Source organism: Centruroides vittatus, unplaced genomic scaffold (genome assembly GCF_030686945.1).
Source record: "Centruroides vittatus isolate TY-2023 unplaced genomic scaffold, ASM3068694v2 contig_221, whole genome shotgun sequence".
In the NCBI taxonomy this organism is placed as follows: Eukaryota; Metazoa; Arthropoda; class Arachnida; order Scorpiones; family Buthidae; genus Centruroides; species Centruroides vittatus.
The window spans coordinates 2,923,361-2,937,187 of NW_027121377.1; the positions used below are offsets into that span (position 1 = coordinate 2,923,361).

At 33.9% G+C, this 13,827-nt stretch overlaps 1 protein-coding gene across 2 annotated transcripts in view; it reads left to right on the plus strand.

Annotated features, from left to right (window-relative positions):
• The window catches only part of Eip78C (Ecdysone-induced protein 78C), a 116,635-nt gene extending 106,434 nt beyond the window's left edge, over positions 1-10,201 (plus strand). The window contains exons 7-8 of one of the 2 annotated variants that reach the window (XM_067265391.1): positions 762-1,039; positions 9,270-10,201. In XM_067265391.1, the coding sequence (XP_067121492.1) occupies positions 762-1,033 (272 nt within the window). In that variant the 3' untranslated portion in view covers positions 1,034-1,039; positions 9,270-10,201. Of the gene's footprint in view, positions 1-761; positions 1,040-7,808; positions 9,156-9,269 lie in introns of those variants that run through there. The other variant, XM_067265390.1, reaches the window with a different exon arrangement.
• Positions 10,202-13,827: the final 3,626 nt, after the last annotated feature.

The window sequence follows — 13,827 nt, forward strand, 5'->3', positions numbered from 1 at the left end:
CTGAGCCTAAACATATTCTCCAAACTGTTGAGTCCATGATCAAACATTTATATGCCAGGATCATGATATAGCATTAGATCATTGTTTGAACAAAACTTTTGTTTTGTAATTTCATGTCAGTCGGTTCCTTTGCTTTATCAATAAATCTAACATTATTCTAAACTGTCAGATTCAAATATTTAAATATCTATTACCTTTTCATTTGATAGAATGTTAATTTATCCTTTGTTAAAATATTTAGTATGTACTGTCTTATTTTATCATTTTTAATTTTGTATGCCAAGTTGTTCTATTTTGGTATACTTGTAAATTTGATAAAATGGAAGTCTGAGTTTGTTACCAAAACACTACTAATTTTAATAGTGGTCCTAGATAAATTGAAAATAAATGTAATGATTATAAATCTTTGTATGAAGAAAAATTAAAAAAATAATGCTTATATATATAATGAAAAGCATACGAATTTTTTTTGTACATAATTTTGTATCAGTAACACAAATTAAATTTAATAAATGAAAAATAGCCACTAAACATTCCTCTAAGAGTAACTGTGGATCCTTTGAAACTATTTTAATATTTGAATAACAGAGTAGGTTTTTGTTCTTTAATCAATGGAAACGTTAACCAAAAATCAATTTTCCTTATTTTTATATCATAAGATGTATAGAGTATATAACTTACTGATGTGTCCTGAAACTTGTATATGTGTAGATGAATTAATACTTTATAATGGGAGTTTTAAAATATTAATCTTTTTACAGAGCGTGCCGGAATCTACGACAACAAAGCCATCGATCAGCATCAGGAAAAACTAACCGAGGCGCTCAAGTTGCAGGTGGGACGTAATCACCCAAGCGAACCCCACATCTTTCCAAACCTGACAGTGAAGCTCTCCGAATTGCGATCTCTAGGTGCAAAGCACATGGAACACCTGCAGTGGTTTAGGGCAAACTGGACTCGCTTGAGACTGCCGCCACTATTTGCAGAAATATTCGATATTCCCAAACCCGAGGAAAACGTGCAACAACAATGATTTGAGGTAAAACAGATTTTTAAAAGTTATCTTATCATATTTAGATATTTAAAAGCAATTGAAAAGTTATAGCAATAAGTACAGTTTAAAACTGCCTTTAACAATGAAATTTTGCTGCCTTCAAAATTGGATATCCTAATATGTGGTTTTAGTGTAATTTGTATCCCTCAAACTAAAACTCTATTTTTTATTATATTACATTACTACTATATTCTTATGTCTTAAATTTAGTGCTGTTTGAAACATTATTTAAACTATGAAAAAATGTTTAATTAGCATTTTATATTGAAATTGTACTTGTTGCTAAATACATTACTGTGTTTCCTGCCATACAAGATACTTTCAAAAATTTTACATAAATCATCCAAACCTAATAAAGTGGTGATCAAATTGGAGTAGGTCTGAGTTTGTTACCAAAACACTACTAATTTTGACAGTGGTCCTAGATAAATTGAAAAGAAATGTAATGATTATAAATTTTTGTATGAAGAAAAATTAAAATAATAGCTTTATATATATATATATACATATAAAGCTTATTGCATTACCTTGAAGGAAAATATTCAATGAATTTCTCAATTGTTTTGCAACTACAACATTCTGTCTTAAGTTTTTTTATAATAAATGTGATGATGCCAATATGAGGTAATCATGTTTTATTTTGAACAAAATTTGTCATTATTGTCAGTCTAATAATTTGTTAATTGTCACTTTTATAATAAATACTAAATGAATGGTCAGATTCTTTATCAGGCTACAAGCTAAATGATTACTAAGCAATTTGGCACTAGCCAGGTCACCAGGATCATCATCTCTTGTAAAATATAATAATAATTAATTTTAAATTTTAGAATATTCTAGAAGAAAAGATCTGCCCAGAGTGGGACTTGAACCTGCATTTCCTGCTTATTGTTCAGATGCATTGCCAGTTATGTTACCGGACCCTCGTCGAATTTTCATATCCAAATTTTAGATAGTTGTCATTCACAATGCTGACTGGGGTCAACTTAATACTCTCAGTCAGCTTTAACCCCTTTCACTCATATACACTTGTATAATGTTGAATGTATTGATAATTGCTGAACAATAATTTTTTCCAAATTCTACATTGGATTTTCACATGTTGGCCCCATAAAACATTAAATTTATAAAAAAAATTTCTGCAAGACAGTGTATCTTTAAGGCAGGAATTAGTGTGGAAATTTATTTTATTAAGATCTCTATTTTATTTATTTACTTTATTTTGTTACTTAAACTTGCATAGTTTTCATTTTAGTCTGACAGAAATGGGAATATAAAACTTGTTTAGACACAATAATTTTGAGTGAATTATTTCTAGATTGCAAACATAGTTGCATAAAGAAAGGAGTTTTAGTGAAGACATGATGAGAAGTCAATATGGGAGAATGGAAATAATGTCAGTGTTCCTCCTTTTCTGGAGGACATAAGCTAATACTTTCTCCTTAATTGGTAAAATTAATAAATTTGTAAAAGAAGAATTGATTTTGTAATTTCTAAGTATAACCTGTATGAAACCAAGAATTGAATAACTAGCTAAATTTTCTATCAACCATCTGAAATGATTCAACAATCCAAAATGGTGGGTATTTTTAATTAAGAATAATTCTAAGAATTAGACTGGAATTTTGTGTTGACACAGAAACATGAAGTTTTTCACATTTTATAATTCCAAAGCAATATTTTTACAAAAATATGTTTGCGTGATTGGTAATCTTGAACAGATATGGATAAAGTCAGAACCAAAACTGTCACAAAAACATGCTGTGAAGCAGACAGTTTTATAAAATTGTATGATGATGATTACTGATTTATATTATTTTGTAGTAGTACTAGTGTTTTTTCTTTTGCCAGCTTTATGTTATCTACAATGCCTATTTATAGGCTATAGGAAGATAATTTGAAGAGAGTAAATATATTTAAGGCTTTCCTAATGTATCTTTATTTTTTTTTACATACTTTAGAAACTATTTTACTCCTTTTGAAATGATATATTTGTTTTGGTGGTGATAATAAGATAGAATGCACAATAGTTTTTTACAATTTATAAAATGTTTTTATCCTTTGTAATAAGCAAAGTGCTACCAATTTGGTACTTGCTTATTGATTACTAGGTGAGCTTTCCTTCCCTGGTTCAATCCTCACTTGCTTCACCCATTTAGTCCTGATATAGACTATTTGTATAAAATATTTCAATAATAATTGTAATGAAAAACACAGTAAAATTATAGTGACTGCTGCAATAAGATGATGATTTTACTTATGTTGTAAGATTGTGTCTTGTGAAATAACCACAAAATTATATTATATTTGTATAATGTGAATTAGCATATTTATTTTTAATTAACAAAACTATTAACTGAAAGTTAACAATCGAAAGTTCGTAATGAGCATATATGTTATGGACAAAGTGATTAATTGGGCATTCTTCATAATGCCTGGTCATTATGAACAATGATCAAAAAGGGCATGCAGTGTGATAAATATGGATTAATTTACCGGTCATTATGAATACTGCTATCACCTAGTCGGGCAAAGTGATGATGATATGCTGAAGAGTGATCATCCAACATACGCTAGCCAATTGGCGCACTGATTTGCCAATTGCATCACGTTGAGAGCATATCGTGTTTAGTACTGAATTTTAAATTGTGCAACATTAATTAATTTGATTAAAAAAACTTCACTTATTTCATTTAGAAATATTTATTTTTTGTGAATTATTTCAAAGTATTTTTTAAAAAAACATGTAATCTTTTAAAACTAAGTACTATTAACTATATTAATTAAATGTTAAAATTTTACCTATGTGCACCATCATGGTGGTGGTGGCAACTGTTTGTGCTCCTGACAGATTCCTCCTGGAGGGAAGCCGCCAGCAGGCCACTGATTGTTTAATGTCACTAGATATTGATACATGTGTTCAAGAACTACCATGAATACTAGTGACGTTAAACAATCAGTGGCCTGCCAGCGGCTCCCCTCCGAGAGGAATCCGTTGAGAGCACAAACAGTCACGATCGCCTCCAAATTTGGTACTAAATGCAATACACATGCGCAACTCAGTTACGAGTGCTGATTGGCTAGCGTATTTTGGATGATTACACCACACGTATTATTATCACTTTGCCCAACTAGATGATAGCAGTATTCATAATGACTGGTCAATTTGATAAATTATTGAAATTTATTACAATGCCCATATTAATCACTTTGTCCATAATGTACACACTAAATTGACACGCTTAATGATTTATAAAATACCATCACATGATCTAAAACATTGTCATCAGAAGGTCAGTTTTGTAACTTGTATTGCTAACATTCTTGAAATGTTGTTTTGGGCAATTCTTGATCAAAGTTTACTTTGTAGTAAAATCCTAAACATGGAGGAATGTCTATGATGATGATAGAGATTCTTATTGAATTTTGTGCGAGTGTGGCCATGAATTGTTTTTGGTAGCTGTAGGTGCAACTGTGAAAAAAAAATTTGAATAATTCCTGATCTAACATTTTTTTTTAATCTTAGAAAAATTTACTTGATTTAAACTTTGCCTACATCAGTGGTTCCCGAACTTTTTTGATTCTCGGTACCCTTGCTAAATCCAGATTTTTTGAAGGCACTTATGTCAAACTATAACAAGTACAATTTGCGAAATAGCCAATATTTTTTAAATTAAAGTGTTAGGATGGTAAAAAACAAATAAAACAAGTATTTAAAATAACAAAATAATGTAATTGAACAAATTCAATTAATTATAGTTAGTGGGTGGATTAGCCTGTTGATCACTGCACATTTTCTCAAATCTTGGAATCAAACTGGACACAGTCACTCTCATTTTCTTCTCCACATTGATTTTCGTACAATGCTTGGTTTTTATCACAGCGACAAACTGAGCTTCACACAAATAAAAAGTTGTAAATGGAATTAACCACTCAGCGGTGAGGGACATATATATCCACTAAATTTTTTGGGGGGTATCGCCAAAAACTACCGCAAAAAAAAATTCACACAAAAATGAATTATGTAACAATAAAAAAAGACTTTTCTTTACTAGACATAACTGTTTACAAATACTTTTTCTGAAACAAATGAGAAAAATTGTGTGAAAAATTACTTTAAAAATTTTCCAGGTATATTCTCTACTACTAAGGAATAGAGCCATACCTGACTATCCCACTGTTGAAAGGTTAAGCTCTGAGCTTTACCACAGAGAAGGGCTATTCATCTTTTACTGATGTCCAAAATTCAGTTAATTTCATGCTGCTAAGTTTTGTTTTCGCCGTATTGTCACAAGACAACTCGATAAGATTCTCTTCTTCTGCAGCAGTAAATTCAGATGGAGCACTGGCATTAAATGGATCTTGAATCTATGCAAATTTATCGATATTATCATTTTATATTCTGAAATCAGGTGATAAGCTGTGATAAAAGGTTTTCAAAAATTGATTTCATATCTGAAGAGGTCATTTCTACTGGAGGTCAAAAACTACTGCATGTAGGGGTACATTCTTTTCATTTGTCTTCATTTATTTTTCTTTTTCATAGTTTTAATTTTTTTTAATGAAAGCTGGAATTTTCTCAACCAACTTTAAAAAGTGCACGTTGCTTCCCTGCAGGGAGAGATTCAGAGCATTCAGCTTCTCTATAATATCATATAAATATGCTAGTTTTACCAAAAAATCTTCATTCACAAAATTTTTGGCATACTTGTGGTCTTCCTCTTTAAGAAAAATATAAATTTCCTGACACAGTTTAAACATAGGAGACAAAACATTATCATGAGAGAGCCATGTAAAGTACTGTGGTACAAAAAAAAGACATGTTCTCAGATCTTATATCTTCACATAGTTTTCTGAAAAATCTTGCCTTCAATAGCTGAGTTTTTATAAAGTTTACTACATTTACCACATATTCTAACACCTGGTTCAATGTAGGACTCAGATATTTTGATGTGAGTGTTTCCCTATGAAATAATGCAATGGGCCCAGATTATATTGGGGTCTTTGCTTTGAAAAAGTGCTTGCAATCCTCCATAACACCTGGACATAGAACAAGCACGATCAGTACAGATACCAATGCATTTGGTGAACTTCAAATTATTTTCGGATATAAAAATATCAAGTATCGCGAACATGTTGTGAGCCTTAGCAGTGATACTTTTGCAAAAGAGTCTTCTACAATGTTATTACTATCTATAAACTGTACATAGCAAATCAAGTAAGCATCATTATTATTATCTGTGCCTTCAACCAGCTGCAACCAAAATTCCTTCCTTTTATTTTTTCAATTAACTGAACATTGGAAATCCTTTGCTATGTGCTATATTCTGTGACTGGTGGTGTTATTGGACAAAGGCACTTTTGAAAGCTGCTTTCCTGCAGTTCACTATTTCTACAGCAGCCGGTAGAATAAGTTTCTCTGCAATGGTATGAGGGTTTTTACATTTTGTGATTCTATGTGCCACATTTATTACAGAGTTAATGACTTGCACCAGGTCTGCTAGATGTCGCATCTTATCACATTGAATTGAAAGTGGAAGTAAAATTATGAAAATTTTATATCATCAATATTTCATGGTGCCCTTGTGAGGAAGCTGCAGCTCCCTAGGGCACCGCAGCACACACTTTGGAACCTCTGGCCCACGTTAAGATATATTATTTGGAAGAGGTGTTTCCAACAGCTTGTTTGCATTGTTGCAAATAATTTCTTACAGTGGGAATCTGAGCACATTACAATAGAAGGTTGAATTGTTTATTAAGCATATTTGTAATACATCTGCAAATATTGTATTTATTCTTATGAAATCTTGCAAAATTTAATCTTTCTCTGCAGTGTTTTATGGTTGAGATGTCTTATGTGAATCTTCAATCCAGTTCCTCCTCTTAGGATGGATATTTTTCCCTGATGATTATTTGACAGTGCCCTAATGGTATTTGGCATTATATAACTCCAAGAATTGTCATTGTTGATGTAGAATGAGTAAATACTCATTGTCTCTTATCTTGCTTATAGATTTTTTAATTCAGTTTCATAATTATAGGGTGATTGACAAAAGTAAAATTTGTGAATAGCAGGATGAGTTTGACACCAACTCAAACTTGGTGAAGTCACGGATGATTTATGTTTTTCAAGTCTGATTTTCAACATTGTCAAACTTCTTGCACTGTTGTTTGCAAGTTCTATTTTTGTTTTATTAACCTGGTAAAATTACATTCACAGTGACAAGCTGGGGTTGCATTCTGGTCACTTAATCTCTCTTCTCTTCTTTCAGAGAAGAACGATGTCGAGATGAGATGTGATTCTATTCATTCGTAATGATCTCGTCTTTGTTGTTGACATCACAATTCTGTTAGGTTAATTATACATGTTTGAGTTACCTATGCGTGCAACACAATACAGAATTTTAACCAATAAAATTGTAAAATTTTTGAAAATGCAGTGTACAAAATTATTGATTGACCCGCTTATGACATAGACACTTGGCTCTCAAAGACAAGAGATTATGACCAGAACACAGTCCCTTGTCTAATGCTACTGTTAGTCTCAAAGTTTGGCTCATGAGGATTGCTAATTTAAACATTTGCTTCAGTTCATATACTACTACAGATCTCTAAGTGTTTCACTAGAACTGTGGATCATAATGGGTGCAATTATTTATATTCTATTGATGATTTACTATTTATCATAATCATATTTTAATAAATACCACATTGTTTTTAAACAGTAATATTAACTTTTTTTCTGTCTTTATAGGATAATCTTGTTCCGTTGACAGTCAGGACAAAATACGACTGACAGTCTTCAGTTATTAGCATGAGATTATAGGAAGCCAACTGAATAATTCGACACAATTCTTGTTGAACAAAGCAGATCATACTCTTATTGGTAATCGTACGGCTCGTCAGTTAAGACTGTTACTTCATGGAAGCCAGATTGCCACAATTGTGTTAATTTTGACCAACCCTCAGATTTTTCCATTCATTCAGTACAGAATCTCGTAAGGGACCAGTAGTGGGTCCGCTGTATTTATTTGTCATCGTCATTACTCTAAAAGGGGGGTATTGGTGTTGTTGGCAACTCTGATGTGTTCCAGAAGTTTATCTTTACTCACTGTTGGATGCATTGGCATTTGTTGCTGCACGACATTGCAAAAGAAAAACTTTGCCGGCGATGCCAATCAAGCTTTCTTTCTCTCCGGAGAGCCCGATTGTTGTTCTTGGTTTTAGTTACGTTACTGTTAAGCAGGATCAGTTGACACATCTGTACAGTGTACAGTTTTAGAATGGTTGTTCCAGATGTGTGAACTATTCAAAACTAATCATACACATACTCCATAAATACACATGTGGACACACACACACACGTACACAAATAAACACACAAACATGCGCCAATATGACTAAATGCATATATTATATATATATTCGAGAAACGTTTTATTCAGTTTGCAATGTTGATGCAGTAACAATAATGGGAAGAAAGGAAACTAACCTATGGACCATTATGGAAATATTCAGCATCTGTTATGCCCTCTTGTGGTGCAACTGTTAAGATTATCTCTCCTCGTGAGATATTTGCAAGGTGCAGGAGTTACTGTTTTCCCCCTAATCTTTTAATTTTTTATTTCTACAAGCACTTTATATAGAATATAGATTCCCACCCTCAGTCTCGTATTCCGACTCGGGTAGTAATTAATTAGTACTTTTCCGGGATAAGGGTAGATACTAGAACGGAACCATCCGTGGCTTTTGCAGAGCCCGTTGTAATTTTTTCTTTTTACATAGTACAACACAGTGTCTTTGTTTACACGAATATTTTGTCTTGTCGACTTTAATTGTTACATCTTAACTGTACAAGTTGTAAGATTCCAGCGACAGTTTGTCAGGAAAGATTACCGTGGTTTTTTCTAGTTTTCTTTGTGTGTTATATAAAAGTGTACAAGATCTCCTTCCCTGGGCAACAAATCACCAGTAACTTCACTGCCACCTATCTCAAAATGAGTCTAGGACCTGTTTATTGTAGACTGTTCTGTCAAAAGACAGCAGTATGTTTGTCCAGCCGTGGAGATGAGTTTATCAATAAATGATGTTATTACTCTGATGGGCTTTTTATTTTCTCAAATAAAATTCATTTTTTTACACACAATTTACTTGTTACTTTCATTTTTTTTCTTTTTTTATTTGTGTTTCTCCAGAAATTATTTTTAATTTTTAGAAGAGCCATCCGGCTGGCTAAGCGACCGAGGCGATCCCCGAATCCGAAAGGAAGCTTCGAGCGTGTCACACGGAATCCCGTTCTTCCCCATCCATCGTCGCAGGTAGCTCGTTACGGGCGAGCAAAATTGAAGCCTGTCCCTGCTTTTTATCTGCAAAGTGTTTGTAATTCTAAGAAGAAAGAATAGGAAGCTGGCACACCGTCTTCAACACAGTTTCAGATTTTTATACCTTTATTGAAATATTACAAAAAAAATACTAATTATCTAATTCTTTGGTCAATGTAATATAAAAATATGCCTTCTGGATTGATGGGGTAAGGATTTGGTATTTTTATTTCTATAATTTACAGAAATTAACTGCAGAATTGCTAATTTAATTACCAAATTCAACGAAATATTTACAAAATTGAATTTATCAGGAGTAAAGCTGCAAGTGTTTTATGTTTCTGTAGTAAGAAAGCAGACTTTTCCTGTTGTTTTGTCCAGCGTTTATATTGGTGAGGATATGCCAATTAGCAGTCACATTAAAATTTTGGAGCAATACACAAATCAAAATGTTCTTGTTCTGCGAGAGGAATAGGATTTTGTTCTGGGTATGGGGGTTGACTCCATTCTCTGCACAGGATATAACCATAAAAAATTATGGATTATTAAACATTTAACTGAGGTATAAAACCACAAATATGAAGTTATTTTCAGTAATCTCGTCTCGTTTGTCTGGTGGATGTTCTCATGTCGTACTCTACAAATTGCCTTGTGAAAGTATGGAATTTCGCAGTCTTCTGGAATTCGGAAAAGATGTGAAGTCGTGGTCTCTAAGAACATAGAAGTTCGCGCTGGCCCGAAGAAATAAGTACAAACAACTACCGGGCATGTAATTTTAAATGAAAATTTATACAATTACAATAAATGATTGTTAGTTAATGTTAAATGTATGGAAATGATTAATTTGTAGACTACGCTCGTGTGCGAAAGCGTCAACAATTTAACCAAGGTTTGGATATGTCAAGTTAGAAAACTGGCAATAGCTATGTTTCAAATGGGAACCAATATAACGAGTTTACACAATTTTTATAAAGTAAAACCTGCCTAAAACGGACCCTGTACGAAACTAATGGAACGATTTGGCACGTAAACATTACGTGGCAAATTATTCCATTATATTCCGGATAAAATACAACGAAAACTTGTATAAGGCCGAAACCGATACTAGGAACAAATTGCGCAGTTTTGTGGAGAAACGGCAGCTGAATTCTAAATCATGAAGGTTCCGATGGTAGAGAACTTTACGATTGGGAGAAACATTCATGACCAAATACATTATGCTGGCTGCCTTCCGGATAAAGTACAATATTAAAACAATTTATCCCAGCTAGAAGTCTATTTAAAAACAATGGCCGATATTGTCGCATTCCGTTTTAAACAGGTTTTTACAAAACACTGCCTCGTGTTTTGAGGCAGGGCAATGCATTTTTACAGAATTCGTCATCGTCGAAATCTTCCTTCTTTTCGTGATCATTTCGGTGGTTATCTACTCTTATCAGTAGTGAGAAAATGGTATTTATATAATCACATCGTACTTAGCCACATATTTGTGTGCAAGATGTTTTATGTTGAGTCTATCTGCTCAAAGATCCCTACCTCGACGTGTCCCGTATACCCTGTGAACTGTCAGCGGCAGCTTTGCTACCGATAGGGATACCCGTGCCGAACAGGTCAGAAGATAGGGGCCAGGCTCTGGCCGTTCACCGGTTGGGGGTTGTGTGTGGCTAACACCCCCACCGTGTAAAAAACTCCTGTTAAAAGAAGACAAAAGGATATTGCGTTTATGACGCAGAGTAGTCAACGAGGAGCAAGCGTGGTTAAGCAGGCCACTCCTGTGTTAAATCCTCTTTAATAGGTAAATTTAAATGTTAAATGTATTTTTCGCATGTAGCTGATAGTTACATATTGATTTGTAATGCTTACCAAAGATTTAATTGCACATTACGAGAAATTTTTTAATGATAGTTTATTTGGAGTTACTATTGAATATTTTAACATTTAAAACACTTCTGTATATTAACGTACAAACGTTACTCATTATATTCCTAGTTAAAATTAACCTAATGTTCCAATGAGCTATATATGTTACTGTGAATAACCGATATCAGCATTCACGGTTGTTTCGTGTATGTACGAAATATTTGCTAAATATCATTATTTCTCACTTACACCGACAAATGTCGACATTCAGCATGCACTGATGGTAAATGTTAAATAAAAATATTTTTATTGCGTTAAGACAAAAATGCAACATTTTTTATGTCAAAATAGGAGAGAGCTTAAATAACACACGTAAATAAACTGTCGAACCTAAAACGAACAGTACATTCTAAATTATTAAAGAAAATAATACAATAATAAACTTACAAATTATGTGATTAACATTATACAATCTTATTTATTGCAACAATTTATGCAATTCAAAGTGCCATAACAGTTTGAGTCCCTTGCTTTTACAACTGTATTTATTCGTGGAACACTCGTTTTTGCAATGACAGCGTGTATAGCCTTTCCCTCCACTTTTCGAATTAGCTGCAGCTGCTTCTCTTAACGATTTCTTGAAAAGAAATCTCATCTATGGAAAGTAATTTTTCTTTACAAATTACAAACTGATTACGGGCATGAAGCTGATAAACAGATCCCCACCTCACGGGATCAAAGGAACAAAAATGCCATCCAGTGACAAAGTGGCGGTTTCCACCAAACCGTTACCGGAAAAAGAAGTACGACCTTGTCCTACCTCGGCTACCCACAAAGGATTTGGCGACAGACTATCGCCTTTCTGTCGATATAGGGTTCTCGGGTGTCGTCGACCTCCACCAAAGCTTATCTATGCTTGTCGACATACACCGGCGATTTTCGAATGTATAATAATATAACCAAATATTCGGTCATTCACCGACGTATTTTGTGTGTGTCAACATTCTCTAATTTCGGTCTTTCACAGTAACATATACATTTATTGATCTACAACACAAGTATATACTGTAACTAAATTGAATATACTACAGGCCTAATATAAAAACGTACTAATTTTTCCTTGAACTAATTCGATACTTTTGTTTTTTTTTAACTCTCCGCCCTGTGGGCACTAAGAGGGCCTCTTTTAGTAGGCCCATTATGGGTTCGGCCAGGTCCACAATGGGGCGACCGGGTGGTGAGAGACGGGACCCGACATATCCGAACGGACCACCCCCCGAAAAATTCCTGGGGATTTTTCGACCTGTTCGGATGCGATCCCGGGTCCCCCAGAGCGGTAGGCTGCCAACTTGACCGCTCGACCATCCGGCCGCTTACTAATTCGATACTAGAACTGCTGATTTCGTATTTTAGTTATTTAAAACAAAGCCTATTAGTTTTCTCTATATGCTATTTTACAATATCGGCGCTCGGTGAAATAGGTAAAATTAATAGAGGATTTCAATCTTTTGCTCTAAATGAGATATCAGTTTATCCAGATATATTTTCACGTTCGTCCAAAAAATTAATCGTTAGTTCGAGCTGCTCGGTTACATGCTTCTCTGCCGTATTAGTAAACAACAACTTCGGTTTGTATCGCCCTTTTCTGTTGGCTAAATAAATGAAGTTATTTAACCCGGAACCAGCAACTTTATAAAAAGTAACTGTCCCCGTCATCCAGCAGACCGGCAAATTAGTCGTTCGATTTGTCGTAAGTCGTCCGTGACGTCACAATTGTTCGACAATTCTCAGCAGACTGTGAGAAGATCCTATAATTTAGGATAGATCGGTTTTATACCTCTGGTGATCAGAAAGCCCGTCCTTCTCAATGCCATAGTGGCTCATCATTTAGCTTTAATTAATACGCGAGCACGCGTAGTCAATTCGATATGGTTTCAAAATTATTCGATTGGGTATACACGAATAATTCAGAACGAATTGTCGAAAGTGCTGCAGGCGGTGCAATAGGTCACCGATTGGTGGATTTATTTAACTAAACGATACTGTGGCCATTAACCTTTTTCAAGTGTCAAAAAAGAAAATACAAAAACGATTATCTCGGGAATTATTGACGTCACCCAACATTAAACATTTCAATAATTTATTGTAAATATGACAATGTAGATTTATTGTTATAAATAAACAATTGTATATTTTGTTTGAAATTTTGATTATTTAATGCTGTTATGAGCTCGGCAGAAAGCACGTACGAAAGAAGCGACCGAAGTTGACAAAACGTTGCAGTATTTAATTAAATTAATTACACATTTAATGTATTGTGTTGCTGTGTGGTTTTTCAGAAATTGACAAAACATTGCTCGGCGACGATTATTTGCAGAAAAAAGTAGGTCGCGCGTCAGGAGGCAAATTAAATAAGCCATAAATCTAGCCGTTTTATCAATTTTCATCTCCATAACCACAGCTTTTCGTAAAAATTACAGTTTAGGACTCGCGTTACGCGAGGCCTTGTTCTATTCTAATTCATACACTTCCAATATTTGGCCAGGCGGGCCCTTGTGGCCTCTGCTACAACGTAAGAAAATCCTCCGTGCC